We start from the raw sequence: 24508 nt of genomic DNA, 5'->3' as shown, positions 1-24508 counted from the left end.
TGTTAGCGAAAGTAACTGGCTAAACATGCTAAACGCCAGGGAAACCTAATAGACGCCGCTAATGAGACATGTTAGCTCGCTATGTGGAAGATACTGGTGGAGCACATTAATTCAGCAATTACTTTGCGCTAAGGCTAGATGTGCTAATGACACCGAACCATAGTTCGTAATGGGCCTTGTTAGCGCACACAAACTAGCTAAATGAATAATTGCGCTAAAGAGACACTCGCAGCTGGTGATTTGCAGCACCTTGACTCAAAACTGGTTTGGATGAAGGATGCTACATAGTAAACATATTATATCGGCCTGCATTAGTAGCGAGTGGGCTGCTCTTTGTATGCTATGACATCCTTCATGGAGAGAGGTTAAAATGTAGCAAGATGTAATAGCTCCACAGGAGCGCATGCGTCTTTAGTTCTGCCTACATGCCTCTTCTTGGAAACTGAAGGTGGGCTTATAGAAGCCAATGATTCTTCTTGGAGGCTTCTTTGTATAACGTGCAGACGGCCGGTGTCCAAGGGGGGGGATATATGAGGGCCTCAAATCCCCTGCAATCTCCTCTGAGGTGTGTGCGTATGTGTGTCCACATGCTGCATTACAATTGACCGCCTTTGTTGAGTGTGTGTAACATGAAGGCTTGAGTCTACAAAGTGCGCAATATACAGCTGGTGATGAATTATGCTTTCGTTTGGAAGCAAAGCACCAATCCTTAAATTTGATGGATATCTTTTCTGCCATTTGGTACTATGTAAAATGTTTGCATGTTGTGTAAATCTTGTAGAAATTATATTTACAATATCTTTACCACCACTTGGTCTGACCAAAAGGCGTCTTTGGCTTTGTACCTTTCATTCTGTGGCTCTCATTTCATTTCATCCTGTCATTCCACACCCACACTCGCCTATATGCATCCCCCCTCTCTCAATAAGGGGGTGATAGATGCTCGTTGTCAGGTGTTGCTGGACTGACGCCACAGAAACAGCAGCTGCCACAGCCACTTCTTCCATGCTGTGATGCGCACACAAACACAAACTCTCTCTCCTTCTCACACGCACACATAGAAAACACAAACTCTACATCCACGTGCCTGGCTTCCATCCTCCATCATCTCCATTCCAATATTTCTTCTATAAAGGCATTGTTTATTCAAAGGCTTGCTTGCTCTCTTCCTCTTCTACTTCTTTTCTACTCCACGCTCTCCTCCCCGTCCAGCTGGAGGTGTTTTTTTGGTGATTACCTGCGGTTTTATTGGCTAATGGCTTGAAACACACCAATATGGCTGCCACTGCCCATCTGAGCCTGGCCCCGCATCCAGCCAAGGCACACAACTTTGAGACACACAACTCGTGCATAAACACGGGCACATGTGCACACCCATATTACTGACGTGCATGCACGCCAACGTGTGCAGACACTGTGTGGAAGAGTTTGGCTTGCGCGGTGGCCAATGATAATGTCATGACCCATTTGCTCCAAGAGGTCTAAGAATAAATGCGAGCCAAACATATGAACTGTAATGATAGCTAAATCTACATACTCTGATTTGTGGGAATAGGTTGGAAAACAAATTGTTGACTAGTTATAAAAAGAATACTTCATAATGGTATGAATTGAGCCCTCCCCCAAAATCTTTTTAAAAAGGGAAAATAGCATTATGGTGCAAAACATATTATAAAAACCCCAATAAAAAAGAATGTAACATATCAAGCAGCAGAAATCAGGAAGTTGGTTCAAAATTCAAATTCAAGCCCCAAAAATTGATGCAGCGACAACTCCTGACTTCAAAACTAGTCCAGTCAATATCCAAAAGATTAATAATTCATATTTTTTTAATATATTTGGTGTTTTACATATTTTTTTTTTTTAAATACTGTAACTCCTATATTGAATCCCATTACATCGTCCAGCTCTACCTGAAGTGTCCATATGCACCTTTCGTGACAGTGGCCCAATAATAGTCAAGCATTGGGACCTCGAGCCTGACCTGCAACATATATCTACAGTAAAAGAAGGGTGGGGATTACAAGTGGAGTGAAAATGATGGAACAAAAACCAGGCGGACGCGCAAGGTCACACTGCCAAATAAGCTGGGCATCATATCTAGACAGTGGCAGTGCGCTTGTGTTTAATCTGTAAGCGAGTCCTCACCTATTGAACTTTTAACAAGCTCTCCAAATGAAATGGGCCACGTGGACAGTTTAGACAGGGCAGCAATTGCGGATGAATTAAGGGTCAAAGCAACACACGGCGTGATTACAAGGTCATGTGTATGTGTGTGCGTGGGAGGTGCGTGTGACAGTCTATTTAAGTGGGAGTTTGTGCGTTTATCTCGACACGTGTGGGGCCCAATCTCTTTGTCGGGCATGGACCTGATCTCATCCCATAATAAACACATACAGGTCATCTGCGGGTTGTGAGCATCTAGTGGATATAAGGCGTCCATCCCCCTTGTGTCTTGTCCCCTTTTTTTGCTCCCCACCCCTCTGGGGTTTTACTGGGAAAGCTGCTTATCAGAAGCAAAAGAAAACAGCGACGGCCAGGTGGATGGATGGATGGAAGGGCAGATAGATGAATCCTGTCTGATATGACTGACCGACTCAATAGATCAAAGATGGCCAGACCGCTGACTGCTAGGAAACAGAGTTTTCCTGTAGCGAAATGACTGACAAGCGTGCTGACTTGACAACTGACTGACGGGCCCATTAGTCCTCTCTAACTTGAACCAATCTAGTTAATCATAGACACCCACCAGGTCACTTTGTTGTTCATGTGGGGGAGGTGGGGGGCATATTGCACAAGACTTCAATTCGAGTCTGGTCGACTTACTCAACTATCATGACCATACCAGGAAATTAAAAATGGTGGCAATAGCTTAATTTATAAATAGTCATTGTTGTAGATTAATGAAGCCGTAAAAATAGGGGATCTGAACTGGATTCTTGAGGGACTCCTGTGTGAGATCCAGGAAAAGACCCATGAGCTGCATCCTCAGTTTGACATCCTTCCTCAGAATGTCCTTTCTGTGCTATATTAAGTGTACCAAGTCTAAAAAGCAAATATGGATGCAGACAAGAGCAAAGGGGATTAAGAAACCAACCTTGAATGGTGCGTTTGAAGAAGGCCTTGCAGGCCTCGCACGATGCCACACCATAGTGGTAGCCGGAAGCAATGTCCCCGCAGACCAGACACAACCGCTTGGGCATGGAATTCAACATGTACTCGCACTTTATCTGCGAATCTTCCCCGATCGTTGACGAGCAGTCCTCGTAGCGCTTTGATCCGGGGCCACCGGCGGGACCCAAGGGCCCCGCGCCGGAGCCGTAGAGACTCGGGGAGTCTAAACCGTTGGGGTGGCCGTTCATGGTGGACGAATAGGAGCCTGACGCGTCACTGGAGCCGCCGGGGGAGTGATGGTTTAGACTGTCGGTCAGGGAGGCGGGGCTGGATGGCTCGGTTTTTATATACGAGGACGGACAGTTGGACTCTAGGTGGCGCTCCTTACTGGACATTCTGCAGAGAAGCCTGGGGAGAGAATCAGAAAACAAGAGAGAGAATTTATTTAAATGGGGTGCAATTTTGATGAAAACTTGCCTCCGAACCAACCTTGTTTTTCTTTCGTTCTGATTGGTTTAGAATGAAATGAAAAATACTGGACTGACGGCCATTAGAACTGTGGAAATGTGGAAAGTGGAAAGTGGAAAAGTGAAAATGAAGCAAATCTCTGCAGCTATTTTTTACATCCATTACTCTACGTAACGTAAAAATCCTTCTCCAAATTGTTCCTAAGTTACAAGAAGCATAGACTTGTCTAAAATGTCTTGGTTGGATAAAAGAAATTAAGATTCAAAGGGGCCTAAGACCAATCTAGTAATTGATTAATTAATTGATTGCAGGTCGTGTCACTCTGCTTATGTATGCTTCCTCACATGCTACAAAGCTCTTAAAAATCCATCCATCGTTACGCTTTTTTCACCTCGTTCATTTGACAAAGAGAACATTGGTAGGTTAAAAAAAAAGAAAGGGAACCACTAGGGGCAGCCTCTGTAGGACAGACCAGCAGGGAGCCATATGCACTATCACACACTCACTCACACACACACAGGCAGCACATGAGCGTGCTTGGGGCCGGTCGCTCATCCGTCACTCACCAGTCAATAGGCGCTTGTTCAACATGAAGGTAATCAGTAAGCAGCCTCTTTGCTGCTCCATCATCACAAAGACACCCACACACACACACTCATCCACACCCACAAACACACATTGGTGGCTGAAGAATTTAAGAGCTGCACAGAATACTTGAAAGGACAACAATAACATTTGCTTTTGTGATCAAATCGTTTCCTCTTCTTTTCTCGGTACAAATCTTTGACATACTCTTCGAGGAGAGTGTTGTTAATGCCAATTGCAATTAACAACTATCTTCTCGCTGTCTATTTCTCCCCTTCCCATCTTTTGTCCACTTTACTATCTTTCTGCCTGTCTCCCTATCACCTCCTATTCACTGCCATCTATCTCTTTCTCATGGTCTTTGCATTGCCATGCTCTTTCTCTCACTCTGCCACTAAACCTCACCCTCCTTTCCCTCCTCTCTCTCGTCATTGTTAAAGGCAGAACGCACAAAAGGGGTTTTTAATTAAGGCAGGATGCTGCTAAACGAGGGGCTTCTAAAGTCCAGTCGGCCTGTAAAAGATCCCCGTTCTACTGGGACCCATAAAACACAGACAGTGTCTTGGCAAAGAATGGGCTGCTTGGGAAAAGGAAGGCTTGGGTGGGGGTTGGGGGACACGGAGTGGATATAGACAAGGGAAGCAGGTAGGCTGACTGTCAACCAAAGCGGGAGATGGTCAATATCAGGAAAGAAAATTGGCTAATTAACTAGACATTTTAAATACCTAATGACAATATTTTTTTCCTTGTCTGCTTTGAATGCAATTTTGCCAACTTCGATGCCACATTCAAAAAATATATGGAGTAAAGCCAATACTAAGGGATAAAGGTGCAGTCAAAGTATAGACATAAACCTAATCTTGAAGATTACCAAAATGGCCGCAGAATGGTGAAACATGCCTTAAAGGACTTTGATTTTAACCATCCAATATTTCTCCCTTGGCCCAGTCCTTCTAATTCGGCGGGTCCATTAATGGAAGCTTTGTGCTATCCAGCAATGCTCATAAATCCATTTATCTGATGCTCAGGCAGGCCTTTAGTTAAGGATGAAGGAAAAAGTTTCCGGATGCAAATCAAGACAGGGGAGAGATGTTCTGTATATATACAGGGAAGGTGTTAGAAAGGGTGGCAGAAATGAGTGAAGGGATGGAGATGGATCACTCTGATTCATCGGCTGAAGGAAGTGAAAACACAGTGATGACAGAAAAAAAGCCAGCAGATCCATTTAAGCAGATGACGCGATGGCGATGATTTAATCTCGCTCTTTATGCACTTTTGTGCCCCTCCCTTTCCAACGTCAATCCCTCAGAGTGTCATTAAGTGAACGAGTTTAAGTGCCAAAAGATCCCATTTTTTCCCTCTTTTTCTCCTTTCTCCCTCACTCACACCTTTTCTCTCTGCTTATAAATGAAAAATAATGGCCCTGGAAGGGGGAGGAATCAAAGAAGAATGGGAGGACATGCGAGGAGGTGGAGAAGTGGAGGAAAGAAGATTAAGAAATCAGTCAGTGCACTGTGCCGAGCGAGAGGTTGAATGCATTTATGTATGTATGTTATCAGTATAATTATGTCGCTATGTAGCGCCGGCTCACTGCTGAAAGAGCAATCTTATTGTGCCTGTGTGCTCTCCGGATGAGCGTTAAAAGAGGAGGAAAGGCTTGGCGCTCATCGTTCCTTTATGTTTTTAAGTGTTTCAAAAGATTTCTATAAAGAGGAGAGGTCTGGAGGTGTGCGTTCAAAGACGCAAGCTGAGAATTACCAGATGAGGCCAGCGTGTATCGATGTTTTGCTTTTGTCATTTAAAGGGTTTAGTTTACATTAGTCATTAATAAATGATCGGGAAAGTGAGCGATCATCAAAATAATAAACATTTTATCCCAAAAATGTCTTAATAATTATAATTTTGGATTGACTCTGTGGGGATGGTAATAATTGAATGTGATCTGTTTGAATTTTCCAACTTTAATCGACACTACATTATATTCACAGATAATACCATGGGGTTGATCAAATAGTTAGTTACGGAGTCCCGCAAGGGTCTGTCCTTGGACCACTTCTTTTCAAATCTTTATGGGCTTCCCATTAGGAAACACTGCACTAATTTCCATTATTAAGGAAAGTTGATTGATCAATGCCACTGATTCTACCATCCAAATTTCAGGTGACTATATACAGCCAAATTATTGATCTGAATTAATACATTACTAGTATTTGTGTTTCCCCCTCTATGTTAAAGTGAAGATTTAAAGTTTGTATATATTCATGGTTGCGCCTCAAATACCGTTAAGTGTTACGTAATTCCTAAGTTACTTTGACATCATATATTCAGGAGGTTAATTTATCTGTCTTTTAGTATGAGGCAACACACACACACACACACATGCACACGCACACACATCAAAACTATAAAGCTGACTGCCTTGCCTTGTCTCCATTCCCTGATCAAGCTGTGTTATTTTCTCCTCCTCGTCTTTCCTCTTGCGTCTGTTTATCACCCTTCTCTTCTTGAGGGAATGGCAAGTAACAGAGAGAACAGAGTGATGTTTGGAGTAGTGAAAAGGAATGGAGGGGCAGGAGGGAACGAGTGTTTTGTCTCTGTGTCGTGAGTGAAGGTGGTCCAGCAAGCTGTCATTAGAGTGGCGGTCTGATGCAGCGGCCTGACAACTGGCAGAGGCAAACATACAATCATCGTATTAGAGCCACTCTGCCTCACTCTGTCCCTGTGCCGCTCGAGCTCTATTTTTCTGAACACACTCTTTTATTATATGAAATCTGTGGACTGCCACCTCCAAAGTGAGTCGGAAAACAACTCCAAACTGTTTGTGAACCACCTCGAGGAACCGGGGAAAAAAATCACCTTGAGCAAGTCAGACTTTTAGTTAAAAAGACCATCTTGAGAAAAATTGCAGTTCTTCATTCAGAAATTGTGTGTTGAGAATTGTAGAAGTTGAGCAGGAATGCCAAAAGAAAAAAAATGAGGCTGTGGTGAAAATCACAGCATATCACCTCAATCTCCAGATATCATACAAATGGTACAATGATATGGCTTGGCTGTGAGCAGCATGAGATCTGACACCAGAACAATCTGATTGGTTGCTTGGTATTGTCTTAACGTCACGTATTTTGCATTCAATTATTTATCTATTATTATTTATTTTTTATGTATTATAGTGCCACCAGGTGGCCAAGGCCCGTACACCGGAAGGAGCAGCACAATTGCAATTAATTAATCATGATGTATAAACTTTTTTATTATTTATATTATCTTTAATTATGTTATTAGGCTGCTATAATGTTTTATAGTGTGCAATATTATAAGTGCTATTTTTTGGGGGGGATGCTGGATCGGATTCATCGCATTTTCTTTTATTCTAATGGGGGAAGATGATTTGTGTTTTGCATCGCTCAGCCTTCACACATGAGGGGAAAACATATTTTTGACACATAATGGAATTAGTGACAATGCAATTCCCTCTGTGACACACAAAGCTAGCAGATCAGAGTATAGTCATTTCTCAGTATTCAGATAAGAGATCTTTTGATGCTTAACTGCCATTGTGAGAAAGCACCCCAAGTGAGCCTAAATTCCTCCAGTGAATCTTTTGTTTAAACATAACCGTAAGTCGATGAAAGCCACTTGTAGGAAAATACATTTGACAAACATAAGTAGAAAATCCAATCTATACGGAGAAGAAGAGGAGGCATGGAGGGGGAGGAGGGGGAGGAGCAAGCCAAGGCAAAAGAGGCTGAAGAAAGCATTAGAGGAAGAGACGGCAGAAGTGCTGACAATGTCGCCACTGCAGGCTGGCTAATACCTTTCCATCACACCCAGCATTGTACTCGCCATGCTGATAAGAACACACAGTCCAATAAGCAAAAAAAAAAAATTGTCACAATTCTATCTGTATGATACTAGCAATGCTTTGGAATGGAAAAGACAGACGGGGGCATGCATTGAATTAAAGAATGGGGTACGGAGAGGAGTCAAAGAAAGTCCTTTTATATTTCCATAGTCAAATGAATAAAATGATTTCATCAATAAGCTGAATTGCCTTTTCAGGGGCTTATGTAGCAGGGTTGCTGAACTGCTTGTCAGCTGCTTAGTTCGATGCGTGAGGGTGCCAGCATGCACAAACAACACGGCCTGCACATGGTGTTTGTTCACAGGGTGTACACTGTACACTGTCTGGAAAGTTTCCCATTGGACATGATGTGTTGTTAGACCCGATTTTATAGAGTATAGAGTTTATTGAAAAAAATAATTCACAAAAAATATGTGAATATGGGGGGACATGAGTTTAAAAAATGTTTCCAAAGACCCGAAACAAGCATAGTTTTAAAAAATACGTTTAGAAGCATTCTGCAAGCTGACTTCCCTTCCGTAGCTAAATCCTGCTTCACCATATTTGCTTTGAACTGCAGACCTCCAACCACTACTGGGTTTATACTCCATTAGCGATTCTTTAATGTTATCAGGACCTAAACCGTTCCGCAATTTACAGATCAGCACCAGAATTTTAAAATCTATTCTACAGCTGCCCGTGACCCAGCGCAAAGCCTTTAGGATACAAAATTATTGTGGTCGACAAAATAAATAGCATGCAGTGCCTAAGCTCCAAAGTGTGATATTTCCTATTTTGCAGCAGTCTCAATTGGATCATTTGTCCCCCTCCAAAAGAGTACACCAACATTTTGCCTGTGTGTCAACGCAAGCTTCTGTTTATTTATATAGAGTCACAGTGTGTAGATGATTATAGTTGTTACACGGGACAAAAGTGAATAGAGGAAAATAAAATCCAACAGCGAGAGTTGATTCAAACCACTTTCCCTCCCACTGAGCCCACTTTCTATCATCTTTTGGACCTTTTATTTTCTCTATGTCTGCATCTCATACAAACACACTCTTGCCACGACACATCAAACACACACACCAGGGAGCAGATCAATTGTTACAGTGTTAGGCGTGGAGGAAACCTGTAATTCTCTTCATTGGCTGCAGAGTAAACCCCTGATTACATACAATCAATGCCATAATGGCCAACACGCGTTCTGCCCAATGGGCTGTCGGCCAGTGAAGCCAGCACGTGCGGCGCTATTTTTCTGACTGATGAATATCAATCATTACAGGTACTACACATTCAAAAGGATACATGGACAAAAGTCACAGTCAAAAGTCAATGTTTGTCTATGTTCATTTTTAAGCTAACGAGACTATGCAAGAAACGAGTGGCACGATAAATAAAGCAATGCGGTGCATTACTTGCTATAACCAGCAGAGGTGCTCTTGTTTCAGAAGCACAATGTGATATGAGCTAAAGGGCAACTATACATACACACAGACCGATGGCACACCTACTTCTGGCATCATTATTCCTTACAACATTGATTGCCAAACAGGCGTTCGAAACATTCATCGAGATTCTCCATAGAAAAAAAACAACTGTCTCAAATCGTCTTTCCCCATTGAAATGAACCGATATGCTACAAATGTCTTCCTGCTCCATATTGTGCTCCTTCAGGTATGCACACCTTGGCCAGCAGAAAAAAATGAAAGAGAATAAAAAAATATGAGCATACTGGATCCAAAATACGTTTTTAACATGTTCCTGTATGTGAACAAAAAAATACAATTGTATAGTACACTAGAAAGCCACACACAAACAGAGACGCAGGTAGACGCCACACAGTGCATTTGTGATGAAGGCTAAGACTTACAAGAGGCCCACTAGTGGGGCTATTAGGATGCATCCTGGGGTTTGTAAAGTTTACACACCCACATTCTTCACAAGTGAATGGATGAGCAGTCGGGGGTGGGGGGGGGGGTTGCGCACACACGCAGGGCAAGCTCAGCCAAACGCTATTGATTAGGAATTATGAGCTTTTCTAACAGCAGCCAGCAACTGAGGAATTTTGAGTTTATCGTCGCACGGTGCACATGTTAAAAGCGCTACCACTGAGGAGACTTTCTTCTACATTCCAAATGAAGACATTCCCCTTCTTCGTGCGTGAGTGTAGTAAAAGATGAGCTGGATTTGACGGTCGGTGTGTGTGTGTGTGTGTGTGTCAACACATGAGCAGGGGGAGCTTGTTTGGTGTTCAAACGTTGTCAGATGAGAATCATAATGATTTAGGTCATTTTCTGGTGAGCGCCAGCTGATAAATGTGTTGCTGTCTGCTGCTATCTTTGTCACCCCGTACACTTCCCCTCTCTCTACCCATTCCTTGGTAACCCCTCCTTCTCTGTTTTTTTTTTTTATCAGCTGTGTCATTGTGTTCATGAGAGTGGTTGTCCACTGTGAGAACAGTGTTGAAAAACTCAAAAATACTCACAGGCACATATTTTTTACCTACTGTGAAAATAATGACTATTATTATTATTACAGCTTACTGAGTACCTGAGAGTAACTAAGACTTTTACTCATCTGTGTTTATATGATTACGGAGGGAACACTAGAAGGAGCCGCACAATGAATTGGATTGAAGCATGAAACGGATGCCCAAACTGTTTAACTCTTTAAATTAATTCCAATTATTTTTTTTACTTTGTTTTTATAACTTACAATACTATAGAGTGCTATTTTTAAAACACACAAAAAAAAACATTCGTTGATTGGGTTTGGAAAGTCTGGAACAGTTTACTGGCATTTCCATTCATTTCAATAGGGAAAGATGATTTGGGATACGTGCGCTTTGAGTTACGAACACCGTCGTGAAAAGGATTAAGCTTGCATGTCCCAAACAATATCTGTAAGTGATTTAAATGAGTAGTGACTTGATCCAACGTGTTATGTGCACGCCTTCAGATGACGGTGGACGAAAATGTGCATACATAAAAGGATGAAAATTGGCTGGTGCTTTTAGAAAAGTAAGGTCAATGACAAGGTTAGTGTTCGTCTCCTGTGTGTTCAAAGTGTTATCAACAAATATTTGTGGAGCAACAGCCTTTTTTTTCCCCCACATACTTCTCGTGACATTTCTCTTCCCGCTACCTCACACTTGGACAGATAGAGAGCCGAATTACAGATGAAATTGCACAGAAGTATAATAAAAAAAAGCACTTAAAAAAAAACAAAATATCCTGAATCAGATTAAAAGCACATATTTTTATTAAGCAGATGGTGAAAGAGGATTTCCACTTTAGTAAATATGACAGGGCTTTCAAATGTGAGACAGGAGGGAGCGCGAGGGCAGGATGTGGAGAAGCGACAAGGAGGAAATGTGGAGGCAAAGGAGAGAGAAAGGCCGTAAAAGCCGGGGAGCGGAGTGCGCGTAGTAAAAAACGGGAGTACATTTGAGGCAATGAGGAGGGGAGGGGGCGAGTGCAGAAGAGGATAAGTAGAAATGGAGGCGAGGAGACACAAGTGAGCTGAATTCTTTAAGCAGATCAGATTGGAGGAAATTGGGCTGTCACGACAGGATTGCCATGATTTACACCTATCCATCACACTCGATGACGACCAGAAGAACGATGGACAATAAGGCACGCCGACCCGAAAACGTCAAAATCCTGCCTAAATATTCACCCTTTCCCTCCAGCCACCCTGTTTCCATACTAACTAATAATTCCAACAGGCATACTTTTGGAATATGGGAGGAAGCGGGAGTACCTGGAGAAATTTGGATTCTATTCAGTTTGTTTCATGTTTTGGTCAGTCCTACTCTGTGTCCACCATTCAGGTCCCGCCAGCCGCTTGTGTGTGGCTTGTTCTGGTGTCGCCCACAAATTTATTTATTTATTTTTTATTTTTTTTTTAATTTACGGGTCCATTTTTTGTGGGAGGATATTTCTCTCAATTTCTCAGTGATTAATGTATGACTCCTAATTGAAAGTTTTCTGATGTTCTTAATCAAGATTGTCTAAGGTCTCTACTTGATGCCATTCAAAATATCAATATCATTAATCAATATGAACAGCTGTGTTCATGAAGTGAAGAATGTAAGGTGAAAGAAGAAAATGTCCAGTAACCACCATCCAGTATATTTGCTCGCAGCACATTTTATGGTCATATTCTGCTGACATTCCTCCTCCTCTCTGCCCCTGATCTTGCTGCTTTTACCTCCCTTGCACTCTCACCTCCCCCCTTCCTCCCCCCTCCCTCCTCTCACTTTGGCCCATGCACCTTCAAGCTTGGTGTCCGGACCATCTGTTAAGGAATCTAATTCACATCCACTCATAATCAGGTTTGGAGAGTCCGCTGCCACTGTCTGCTGCATCTGTGCTTACGTTTTGTAGGGAGGAATATACGTTGACTTCTGACCTCCACTCTGTATGTTTGTTTCTGTATAAGCATGCGTGTATGTGTGTGTGTGTGTGTGTATGTGTGTGTGGGCGGAGGTGAAGGGGGGTGGAAGTTAATGAGAGGTGAGTGTCTGAAAGTCTGTCTCTCTCTTGCTCCCTCTCGCTCTCTCTCTGCCCCGCCAGTAATCCTCTTCTATAAATCTGCAATCCAATCAGCGTTGTCCACAGACACACACAAACGCACGCTCACACAAACACACACTCGCATGCGCGCATCCATGCTCGTGGTGCTGTTGTGAAGCCCATCTGTGTGTTAAGGCAATCTGCTTTATCATTATGATTACATTGGGCTCAGTTTACAGCAAGTCAATGTGTGTATGGTGTGTGTATGTGTGTTGGCATTTGCGTGTATGTGTGTGTGCCATTGGTGCGTGGCTGGCTGACATTAATCACATTCCCATGGTTTGATGGCCTAAATAAAATGGGGAATAATATTGTTGTTGTCCAATGAAAACAGCAGAACTCCAAACACAAATTAAACATATCTGCCGAATTACCTTGCAACTTTATGGCACCATCTGAAAATATGGCAGGACAAAACTCAACAAAAATAAAAATGAATAAAATATGCAAGAAGTATTCATTTTTCATTAATGAAGTAAAACATTGTCTTTCTAAAAGTATGACGTGAATTGTAATGTCTACAATCTATAAGTCTTATAAACTATTTCACATGAGTTTGAATTTCAATCCGTAGGCACAGCAATTGCAGTGTGCACATGTGTGTGTGCACGTGTGTGTGCGTGCGTGTGTGTGTACTGTAAACAGTGTAAATAAATCCCATCAACACAGTTGGAGTCCGCACACCGTGAGTGCTCATGAGATCTGATGCTGACCTTCTGCTCGGGTGTGAATGTGATGATCGTCAAACATTTTCTTTTTGATAGCCTCTGGCAATAACACAAATTATTTAATATTGGGAATAAGTACATCATTTACTTTATCTGTGGTTTCTGGGTCCAGATATAGTTTTTAAAATTTTGATTACCTTATGTTGCTGCATGTGAAGGGCAAAATATTAAAACGGCTTATCAAATGCTTTGAGGGCGTTTGCCAGAATAGTGTAAATATTGTGATGGATAGCATCCAGTTGTATCTAATGACGTGTCTTATTATGCAAAATATCTTTTGAGTATGTTAGGGTGGTGCTCACTCTAACTTATTTTGCAAGAACCACACAGGAGACAAGCACCCTAACAGAGTACAATATGAAAAACAAGATAAAACAAAATGTAATAGTTTTTTCTGTCTAAGGCAATTGTGTCACACACTCACTCACAGGTACACACTGGCGGACACACACACACACACACAAAGAGGGCGCATGGAGCGGTCCCCTCCATGATTGGCCGAGAGACTGCGTGAGAAAGGCTCGGCAGACCTCTAATTGGCTTGACCCAGACTAACCCTGAAATCCTATTGGCCTAAGACTTCCAGTCTCCACACGAAACACACACACAGATGCACACAGACACACAGACAGACACACACACACACACACACGAACTGACACGCGCTTAAAACTGAAGGGCTACGAAAGTTCCGGCCTGATAATACAGTCGTTTATCGATAGCGCGGCAAAAGCTTAGAAATGAATTTAACAATAACTGACATTCATTCATTCATTCATTCATTCATTCATTCATTCATTCATTCATTCATTCATTCATTCATTCATTCATCCATTCATCCATTCATTCATTCATCCATCCATTCATCCGTTCGTTCATTCATTCGTTCGTTCAGTCATTCATTCATTCATTTGTTCGTTCGTTTGTTAGTTAGGGTTAGGGTTAGTTTGTTCGTTCATTTGTTCGTTCTTTTATTCATTCCTTCACCCAATTTCCAAACTGCTAATCCTTGTACCATGAAAAAAATAATCACACTTACAGCCCATGAGGCTTTCGGTAGACTAGCAATGAAGACAATAAACTCCAATTTCATGCCATACATGTTTGCATAAATGCCACGACTCAATAAAACCATAAAATGCTAATTAGGAGTAAATCGCATACTTACAATGAGAATACGGCGTGTCTACGGCTTGGTCACACAAACTCAGAATGATTAAAAGACTGAACAAGTGAGAGACGTCAGGCAGCGAGAGAGGAAGAGGAATGTGCTCGCTGTGTTTAGACATGAAACAAGTTGCGTATTTACAGTTGTGCTTCTAAATATGGAAAGTTTCAGTTTACTTGGTTGGTGTTAGTTAAAGTTTCTTTTAAGGCTTAGTTCTATTATTGTCTTGTCCTTGAGTCTAAAAATTAAGAGCACAATGTCGTACGTTATGTAAATATGTACCATTACTAGAATAATGAAGCTGTGTTTAATAGTTAATTGTAGACTTTATCTCAACATTACGTTTTACACTATAGAGGATTTTAGATTTCTAGTGCCATCGTTTAGATTTGTATCAAAGTTCACAAAATACTTCCGGGTTCAAAGAAAATTGATGGTCAGATGGGTGGAACCATTATGATTTTGCCGAACAGATTGTTAATAGTAAATTCCTGAACCTGCACCTTTAAAAGACAAAAATCGTTTTTCTCCTTCATACTGCTAATCTTGCAGGATATTTCAGAAAAGTTCCAGGACAGGTGCAACCAAAGATTTATTTCAAACTCAAACTACGAGTTATCCCCTTCAATGTGGGCCAGACTAACATGTGGCTGCTTCATTATGACAACGTGCCTGCTCACAATGTACTGAGCATCTGACGGTTCCTTGCCGAGAAGTCTGCCATTGTGCGGGAAAAACCTCCCTACTCACCCACACTGTATGATTTCATTTTAATTTTTTGCTCAATCTCAAGATCATGGGGGAGGGTGATCAAAAAGACCTGTTTTGAAGAAATGGACAATATAAAGTTGGCCATAATGACAGAGCTGAAGAGGATCCAGGAAAAAGCCTTCCAGGATGGAATGACAATTTGGCAGAAATGCTGGCAAAGTGTGTTCGACTTCAAGGAGATTACGTTAAAGGGGAAAACCTTTAACTTGGATTTGAAAAATATCAGTCCTGGAACGATTCTCTTTGTCCAACCAAGTACTATGCCAAGTGTTATGCCAGAATGACTATGGTGAAAATAATTATCTCAACAACAATGTTATGGTGGTCGAGTTGCAGAAAGGAAGAAAGTCTTTCATTATGTGTTACCTTGGATTGTAGAGGGCATGTGGGTCTCTCATGTGGTTGGCCTCGAGAGGCTCGTAGCTCTGGTGCATCCTCCAGGCGCCAGCACCGCATTTAACGTAAGTTGATTTGGAGCTGTCGTCAGTGCTGCTGTTCACCAGTGGGCCCTTCGATAAGTTCATTCTGGAAGACAGCAGTGACATTTTTCAGTTTTACTTGTTTGCAGAAAAGGTATAAAGACAGAAGCAATTATGCTTTTTGGCTAATACGTGTTTCAGCAATAAACAATCAAATAGATGACAATTTCAGTTCAAAAGGTACACATTAAATGGTTAGGATGAATGACAAATGCATATTCTCATGGGTTTGCACATGCAGACTCTATGAATGTCTCCCTAAAATAAAACAACATTTTGTGGAGTTAAACATTGGTGGTATCAATAAAAACAATGACCAGGAATTAGCAGTCCAAATCATTTAAACATGGTCCCTAAATATGTCAGTAAGTGCTTTTGTCAAGCAGGCTGCCAGTTTGAGGCTGCGAATAAGGCCATCAGATGGAGGGACTAAAAAGCAAAAAGCCCCGGAGGGTGACGCACGATGTGTGAAATCAAAGGCAGTGCAGTGTCAGGGGAGGGGTTGTCGCTGGAATGATAAGGTCACCGCAGTCAATGCAATCAAAATTCTCCTTTGCGAAAAAACTTAAGTGATTATAACAGAAGGACTGCCAGAGAGGAAAACGAGGCTTCTGTTGATGTCTAAGCATATTTTGCCTCTGTCATGTTGCTAACTAGCAAAAACCTAAAATGATGCATGACGCTGTAGAGTTCAAACTACAATAATGAACATAATTCCTATTCTGGATGTGCCTAATATTGAAAACTGTAATGACAGTGCAAGTAGGGAGGAGTCGACCAATCCAGAAGCTCCCCCTCTCTCCATGTAGAGAGTGAAAGGTGGAGGGTGGGGTTGTGTAATTTGTTGGTTTTAGTTCCACTCTGGTGAATAGGACCAATCGATATCTTGCCGCTCCACACTCTTATTGGCTTTGCTTGCCATGTCACAATGCTATATAGACAGAAAACACTTCATAGTGCTTTTTTTTTCTTCCATCGTCCTGATGGTGCTAACAGAGGCCTTTTTAGTACAGTGCTATTAGTATTGCATCCAATCCCATAGACTTAATTCAGCCTAAAATATCCTAGAGTTTTGTTTTTTGTTTTTTGTTTTTCGTAAAATAGTGTACTATATATTTTGGATGGAACAGTTGCGTTTTTATTTGTATTAGTTCAAAACAATCAAATCAAATATATACTAAATTCCTAAATACTAAACTGCTCGTCATTTGATTTGAATAATGTAAAAAGTGATCGTGAACTGTAATTCTGCTCATCCTATTCCTATCTTCACTGTGTGTGTGCGTACGCATGTGTGTGTGTGTGCGTACGCATGTGTGTGTGTGCGATGCTCTGACTCGCTCATGTGTTGCTGGCCCATCTGTGAACAGAATGACCATGGCAGTGTGTGAGTGTGTGTGTGTGTGACATGCAGATGTAGTGATTGATGAGACAGTTGCCATTCTTACTAATGCAAAAGGCACCTACCCCTGAAGGAAACAAATGCCACCGCATCCTCACACACACACATACATACACAGACACACACACACACACACACACACACACGCACACACACACACTGCACCCTAATTACCCTGCTACACAATGTGATGTCATCACAACACACTGACATACAATAGTACTGCAGAAAATGCTACTTGTATTATTTTAGTATTACTAAGAATGTCTCTCAATGCACAAATTTTATCTATTGGAAATTGGTGCGGGAAATTTAACAGCCGGAATCATCAGATGAAACCCAGGAACAGAAACCACTTTGACCTTATTATACACCACTGATGGGCGATCAGTGAGAAGTTCCTATTCTGCCTTTTAAATGTAAATAAGACATACGTACAACATTGGAAATTCAAATAGTCTAATGCCGTTCTGCACGTGCATGTTATGGTCATGTGTGTTAGGAAATTCATGCAAAAAAAGGATTTTGTTAATTGTTTTAGAGTGCTATTAATAGCTCTATTAATAAGTTCCAATACAGATTGTTTTGCATGTGCACTTCAGGGAAAGGGCTGTTTTATGGAGTTCATAGTTCACTAAACATAAATCAAGGTTATATGACGATTACTTGGAAGAGATTTGTTTTTTATTAATGACTTAAATGTTCATAAAAGATCAGTGGAATTTTTTTAATGGTGACTGCGGACAAACGGTTTTAATGAACAACAAAACACAGCCGAATGCTAATACTTCTGCAACTACATTTTAGGGAGTTCAGACATGCACATCAAAAAGATTTTTATTGATAATTGTTCTGAATGTGAATCCTTTGACTGCAGCATGTCTTTTTAAAGTGCGTCACTGCAGTGGTTTTCTTTTGTGCTCCTGCTAATGTTACGTTATGTCATGATAAAGTCTTTGCACTCTTTCTAAAGGATGACAACTTCATCTCTAAAGGTGTGTGCCTTTATTGTTCATGTGTCTGCATCAGGGCAGATGGAGCTCAATGCAGTATTCCGTAGGTGTGTGCGCGAGTGCAAGCGGATGCACTTGTGTGTACACGTTAGCGTTAGCGACGGGAGCTGTTAGCGGGGCAGGCGGCAGATGGGCTGTCGTTCTTAATAGGGACTGAGCGGGTGCCGAAAGGTGACAGCTACGCACGGGAGGGGGAGGGATGGGGGTGCGGTGTTGGGAGGTAAATGGCGGAGGAAGTATGGGATAAAGCGGAGATAAATTATCCGCGGTGAAGAAGAAGAAGCGTAAGGATCACCTGCGGCGAGGCCTCCTGAGGGCACGCTGTGTTAACATTGCTGCCTGGATATACATTGTGGTCTACTTGTGTATGTGTGTGTATAATGACTTTTTATTCATTTATTTATTCAAGATAAAACATTTTAACTTTTAATTAGGTATGAATGAAAAACACTACATTTCCACAACCATGTCATTGAATTCAAAAGAAAAAATATATATATTTTGTTGCCGGTAGCTGTTAAATCCGTAACTTAAGAAGAGCATCCTTCATATCCACACTAGAATTGAACTTGATTTCAAGATTTGATATGTTGTTGAAAGTTATTGTAAGAGTAAAAGTACTTGTCAGCTTGTTTTTGCATCGAAAGTTCAGTTTTATTTGGTTTAATAAATCGACGCCATTAAACACATATTGACATTTTGTTAGGGTTCATTTATTTCTCAATAACATTTTGTTAAGGTTAGGGTTCATTTTTTTCACAATACAATGCTCCTCTTTGCTGTTGAATGAATAATCTTGAAGAAAAAAAACAGAAAAGTGCAAAAAGATTTGAGTGAGACGGAAAAGAATCTAAAGTGAGACGTGCGTCTGCCACATGAAGCATGATGGCAAGATGAGTGCGGGAATATTTCACTGTCAGTCTGCAGTTGGCATGGTCATCCATTTCTTTCATTCTTTTTGCCCCCCCGCCCCACTTTCCGCACGTAGCCCGACAACCGAATCATACAAGGCAGGACCTTTGGATGTCTCCTCTTCCTCTGTCTCACCTGCCGTCCCTCACACACGCCACCTCTCTGTCTAAATTTGGTCTAGTGTGGCCCGGTCTGCGCTGTCTCCTCCCATTAGGGTTAGCTTTACAAGCCGCGAGCATCACATGATACACACACACACGCACACACACAATTTATCATACACTCGCCACATAATTTTTAGATTTAGTTTTGAACTTTTAGTGATTCTTTTAAATCACCATCGCTTCAAATCGCAAGATGCTTAACTGGTTTTCATTGTTGTTGTGACTGACAACAAACTCAAAACAACCAAGTGCTGTAGATAATGTAAAAATCTGATGAAAATAAAAAAAAAACTGTTAAATCTATTATTTAAGTAAAACAGAACATAAAAGCCGAGTTAAAATACAAAGAAGAAAAATGAGTTAAAACTAAATTCTATTCAATTTTATAGCGTACATATAATGTCAGTTCGCTGCATATTTTTTGTGCTATGTGCATTACATTGTGTAGAAATATGTCAGTGATGAGGCACGCTGCAGCTGTGTCAGGGGTTGAGGGTTTGGGTGCCTTGCTCATGGGCACCCCGACATGAGGAAGCTGATGAGCTGCTCTGAAAAGGGATTCGGGATAAATAACCGCAATGAAGAAAGCCAGTCTTGCTTTTGTTTATTCAAGATGACGGAGAAAAAAAATAAAGCAAAGCACGTTCTTCCACCCCTTAAAACACTGTGCGGCTAACAAATATGACACTAAAATTATTTTTAGATTAATGAAATTAAGTCTTATCATATTTTCAGTTTTTTTTTCAACTATTATGATGCTTTTAGAAAACTTTTTTTTATACTGCAACTTCACTTTAAAATAAGTGGAACATTCTCCTAATATTGCAACTTTGCAGTTTAGTAGAGGTAATCAAAACTCCAACTGTGATAAGTTTCAAGTGAGGGTGGTGGAAAAAAAAACAAAAATAACATTTCTACCACATCACGTAAACCTGTCAATTGAAGAAATAAAGTCCAAATCTCCATCAAAGTACATGGAAGGTAAGCAGAATCCTTGAGAGGAAAATGACTTGATAGGAAGTAATAATCACCATAATCATGAATGCACATCGTGATGTATGGATCGGCCGGGCCGATGGATGGAGGAGGGGGAGCAGGGAATGGGATACAAGAGGATGGGGGGACGAGCAGGATTGCCCCTCACTATACATCAATCTCTGGCTCTGTGTTCTTTCAATCAGCTCTTTGGCATTCAATCACACAACACACACACACGCACACGTTTGGCTCGGCGACAGTCTCACGGCTAATTGCAGTGAGTGTGTGTCACAGCTGGTACAGTCCCCTCGCACTGCTCTTTCAACACATCAAGGCCGCCATTGACCCATGACACGCGCACACACACGCTGACACGTGCGCGCGCTGATTGATTGGGGGGGTCAAATTCAAAACATCAAGGCTTGTCGTTTGACCGTCTTGACAGACAAATACAAAGTGAGACTTTTTTCTATAGCCGCAACTATGAAGACGCGAGTCGGGGAGCATGTTCTAGAATTTGTGTGTGCAGCCGTGTATGTGCTCATGTGTCCGGCAGACGACGAGGCTAAAAGCTGGGGGGGGTGTCAGACAAAAGCGGCCACCCCCACCCTCTCGTCTTCCTTCCTCCCACCTATCCCTCCATGTCTGACTCCTTTGCATCCCCCCCCCCTCCCTCCCTCTCTCCCTCTTTACGGGGAGCAAATTACTGCCGGAACGTTCGGACCCTTCACACCACAGCGAGGGCCGACGCTTGTGTGCGTGAGTGGACGTGAGGACAAACCTGAGAGAACACAAATGCCATCGGGACGGCCGAGCGGACGTATGAAAAAAGGGGAGGAATACCTTCTCTCTCGGCCAGCAGTGGGTCACACACACAAACACACAAACACACACAGCCAACAAATCAGCACGGCACATATTGACATGCCCTGACAGATGAATTAAGTAAATGATTTTATAAGGAGATTAAAAGGATTTTAATTTACGCAATCTCTCTTTGGTCGACACCCCCCTCCTCCTTTTCCCTCCTACCAGTCAGCTTCTCTCTTTCTATTGCTCTCTCTACTGCTCGCTTGAGAATTTGTTGAAAATAGAAATACAGGTATAGGAGGAGGAGAATGCATGACAGTTGGAGATTTTTGTTGAATTGAGTACAATCGTTTTTTTAATTTTTATTTAAAAGGAGCAAATGCAGTTCATGTGCATCATTTTAAGTATTTTAGCCGTTTGAATACATCATCATTAAATCTTGAATTTTACTAATTTCAAAGATTCTACATAGCTGTGTAATGGCTGCTTATGAAGTAAAAATGTGTATATATATTATAAAATGTTAAAAATTACAATTTATAAATTTGGGTGTAATATTTAGGAAAACGTACATTGGGGAAAAACTCCCCACGATTCAGATTTTATCATTTCATATTATTCTGTTTACACCTTGTGTAAAAAAGTGAATTTACGCTCTCCCTGTTTACATTTGTATAGCAAATCCCACACAAAGAACAAAATCAAATAATTCGAATGCCAGTCCTGAGAGAAAATCATTGTGATGGAGCTCATTTGACTTTGCGTTAGTCGCGTTCACGACGTGCATGCACGGCCGCTGTGACGATTCTTTTTCATTTTGCTCGCCGAGGAAAATTTGATACTGAAGAAAATATACTTTAATGATATGCTAATGGTATGTATATGGTGTGTGTGTGTGAGTGTGTATGGGGGGGTTGCGGGTAGGGGGGTAATTATGTTAATAGCTTAAGCGGCACTTGTTGTTGATGTTATTATTGTTATGATTATTATCGGTATCATCATCAGGATTCTTAAGACTTTAATTAGTGTTAGAAAGCAGCGCCTGAGAGCACAGCAGGGGAGGCGAATAAGGAGACGAGAGGAAAGCTTTGCTCAAATTGTCGCAGTGGACTTTTCAAAGAGCTCAGTCTTTCGATACATGTCTTGTTTTACATGACACGTTTGTTCGCAAATGTCACATGGCTGCTTAGTTGCACGATTCCCTTCAATTGAGCGTCGGGCCGATGATGACGGAAAGTGCTGAAACTTCAATTTGACTGTGTGCGCTTCGCTAACCGGTTGCACTGGTTTGCATCTGACAAATCAGCATGTGTGTGTGTTTGTGCGTGTGTGTAGTGTGTATTTTCAAGCAATGTGAGTGTCTTGTCTTTTGTGCCAGGATAGAAATGGTCTTAAGATTTTTTGTCAGTTTTTAAATCTTCTATTAAAGAGTGGAAATTGAAGTGATTGGGGCAAATGATTTAACTGTATGCCTTTCATGATCAAAGTGTGGAAAATTTTGGGGAGAGAATTCAGAAAAGGGTTGTGAAAATTGAACATATCCTTGCTCAAGTCAGTCAAATCATGATTAAATTCTACATTTTAATTAAATCTGAAGGGGAAAATGCAAATCGCTAAATTCAAATTGGCCTCCGACTAGATTTTCTTTCCCCTTTCCACTTATACACATGCAACTTCTGATTTCAAACGCATTCTTTGCTTCCGTCTAAATAACTTGAACCTGTTTTTTCCCCTGACAAAGCTTTGACACACATGAATAAAACCGAAATGCACGATTTTGCCCTTCTATTCTCTCATGTGATAAGATCCTGGCCTGGAAAAAACGTGTGCCTTGCAAATGTTGATGCAAACACAACTGTCACTTCACGCATCCCTCTCATCACTCCAGTTCCACCCGCAACACATTCAGACTGCTTTTGCATGGAAAGTACAGAAAAGAATATATTCTTTACATTTCCATCTGCTTTTCATGCAACAAACACACTCACACAAAATGAGCAACTTGATTGACTCCAATTCATGTATGTGCGTGTAATTCCTGCACGGGGGCCACACGCTGAGTCGGCCGTCTGTAATGCGACCTCCTCGGGCATTTAAGAGCGCACTTCCCCTCTTTTCATCTTACGGCCCTTGTCCTGCCGTCTCGGAGTGTGAGACGTGTAACCTCAGCGCCCCGCTACCTTGTTCATGCTCTGCTTGGATGAACACGCTTAAAACATGCACACACATGCATGCAGATGGAGCTGGGTAAGACTTCAGGGAAAATATGTCAAACTTGGAGTGTGTGTTCTAAAGTGTGTCCTCTACACACACACACACACAGACTGCATGCAGAAACAACCTTCACAGCAACATTTCAAACACTGACAACCAACGCAAGACAATGACAGGTACGGCGATGAGCCAATTAAAACAAAAGGTAAAATTTACCTACTCTTGTTCAGAGTGCATTAAAAAACACTCGGAGAGCGGACGTCCTACCAAATCCATCGGCGAAAGCGGCTCATTGTCATGTCAACCTCCTCCAGAGAAAAAAAAGGGGGGGGTTGCGAAATTGATGTTGAAAAGTTTCAAAGTGTGTCCTTCTCTTCTTCTTTCTCCAGTCTCGGTCCTTGCCTCCACTTGGAGGGAGCGACACTATTTGAGCGCCGCCTGCACTGATCTGCTCTGCGTGCGTGTGGATGGGAGTGAGTGAGCGAGCAAGCGTGCGTGCGTGCGGTGAGTGCGGGGCTACAGGCGCTCACACACAGTCAGCCAGCCAGGCGGGCAGTTGGGACGGAAAGCTGTGCCGCTGTCCTAATCAACGACTTAAAGCCCCAAATGTGGCTCATGAATATTAAGCGGCGGGTTTGCATATGCGCTCCCTCAAGGCTGCCGCTCCGGCCGTCATTGGTGGACCCTCGGCCAATGACTGCGGGGAGGGGCGGAGACCGCGATGGCGGGAGTTGCGGGGGCTGAGCCAGGGAGGGAAGGAGGGAGGAGAGCAGGTGGAGAGAGGGAGGGACCGGACAAAGAGGGATGCGGGGAAAGAGAGATGAGCAAGAGACAGGTGAGAAGGAAGATTTAAGGCAAGACAGCTCTTTATTTTGCCTTTCTGTCTCTTCATTATCGCCCGACACGGGACGCGGTGATGTACGGAAGCGTGTTAACGAGAACATGTATTTTGGAAGACAACCACAAATGAGATTGAAATTGTGAGATGATGGAAATTTTGAGGCCCTAAAATTCTTTTCTTTTTTTTTGAACAGCTCTCTGCCATTCTCCACATTTCCATAATTCAAGACAATTTGGATTGTTGGAAGTGGAACTCGCGCGTCCTCAGAGAAGGAAGTGGGCATAAGGAGACTTCTTCCACCACAATGGGAAACAAATATCCAGGAGACTCAATTTCCAATGTTTCTTCCTAAAAATCTGACATTTATGCTCTACTCCAGAAAGGGGAAGGAGGGGGGGAGCATCAGAATGGAGATGGGGAGGAATGGGGGGGATGCAAAG

The 24508-nt window shown here is 42.0% G+C and overlaps 1 protein-coding gene across 9 annotated transcripts in view; it reads right to left on the bottom strand.

Annotated features, from left to right (window-relative positions):
* The window catches only part of esrrga (estrogen-related receptor gamma a), an 87707-nt gene that overhangs the window by 34588 nt on the left and 28611 nt on the right, over positions 1 to 24508 (bottom strand). For 4 of the 9 annotated variants that reach the window (XM_061277110.1, XM_061277112.1, XM_061277111.1 and 1 more), the window contains exons 1-3: positions 23448 to 23784; positions 15622 to 15780; positions 3098 to 3522 (exon numbers count right to left, since the gene is read on the bottom strand). In XM_061277110.1, the coding sequence (XP_061133094.1) occupies positions 3098 to 3522; positions 15622 to 15780; positions 23448 to 23503 (640 nt within the window). In that variant the 5' untranslated portion in view covers positions 23504 to 23784. Of the gene's footprint in view, positions 1 to 3097; positions 3523 to 14484; positions 14585 to 15621; positions 15781 to 23443; positions 23785 to 24508 lie in introns of those variants that run through there. The other 5 variants (XM_061277115.1, XM_061277116.1, XM_061277117.1 and 2 more) reach the window with 3 other exon arrangements.

The sequence above is a fragment of the Syngnathus typhle genome, linkage group LG4 (assembly GCF_033458585.1).
Source record: "Syngnathus typhle isolate RoL2023-S1 ecotype Sweden linkage group LG4, RoL_Styp_1.0, whole genome shotgun sequence".
In the NCBI taxonomy this organism is placed as follows: domain Eukaryota; kingdom Metazoa; phylum Chordata; class Actinopteri; order Syngnathiformes; family Syngnathidae; genus Syngnathus; species Syngnathus typhle.
The sequence above is the reverse complement of the archived record's forward strand: the minus strand, read 5'-3'. Positions and strand labels throughout refer to the sequence as shown.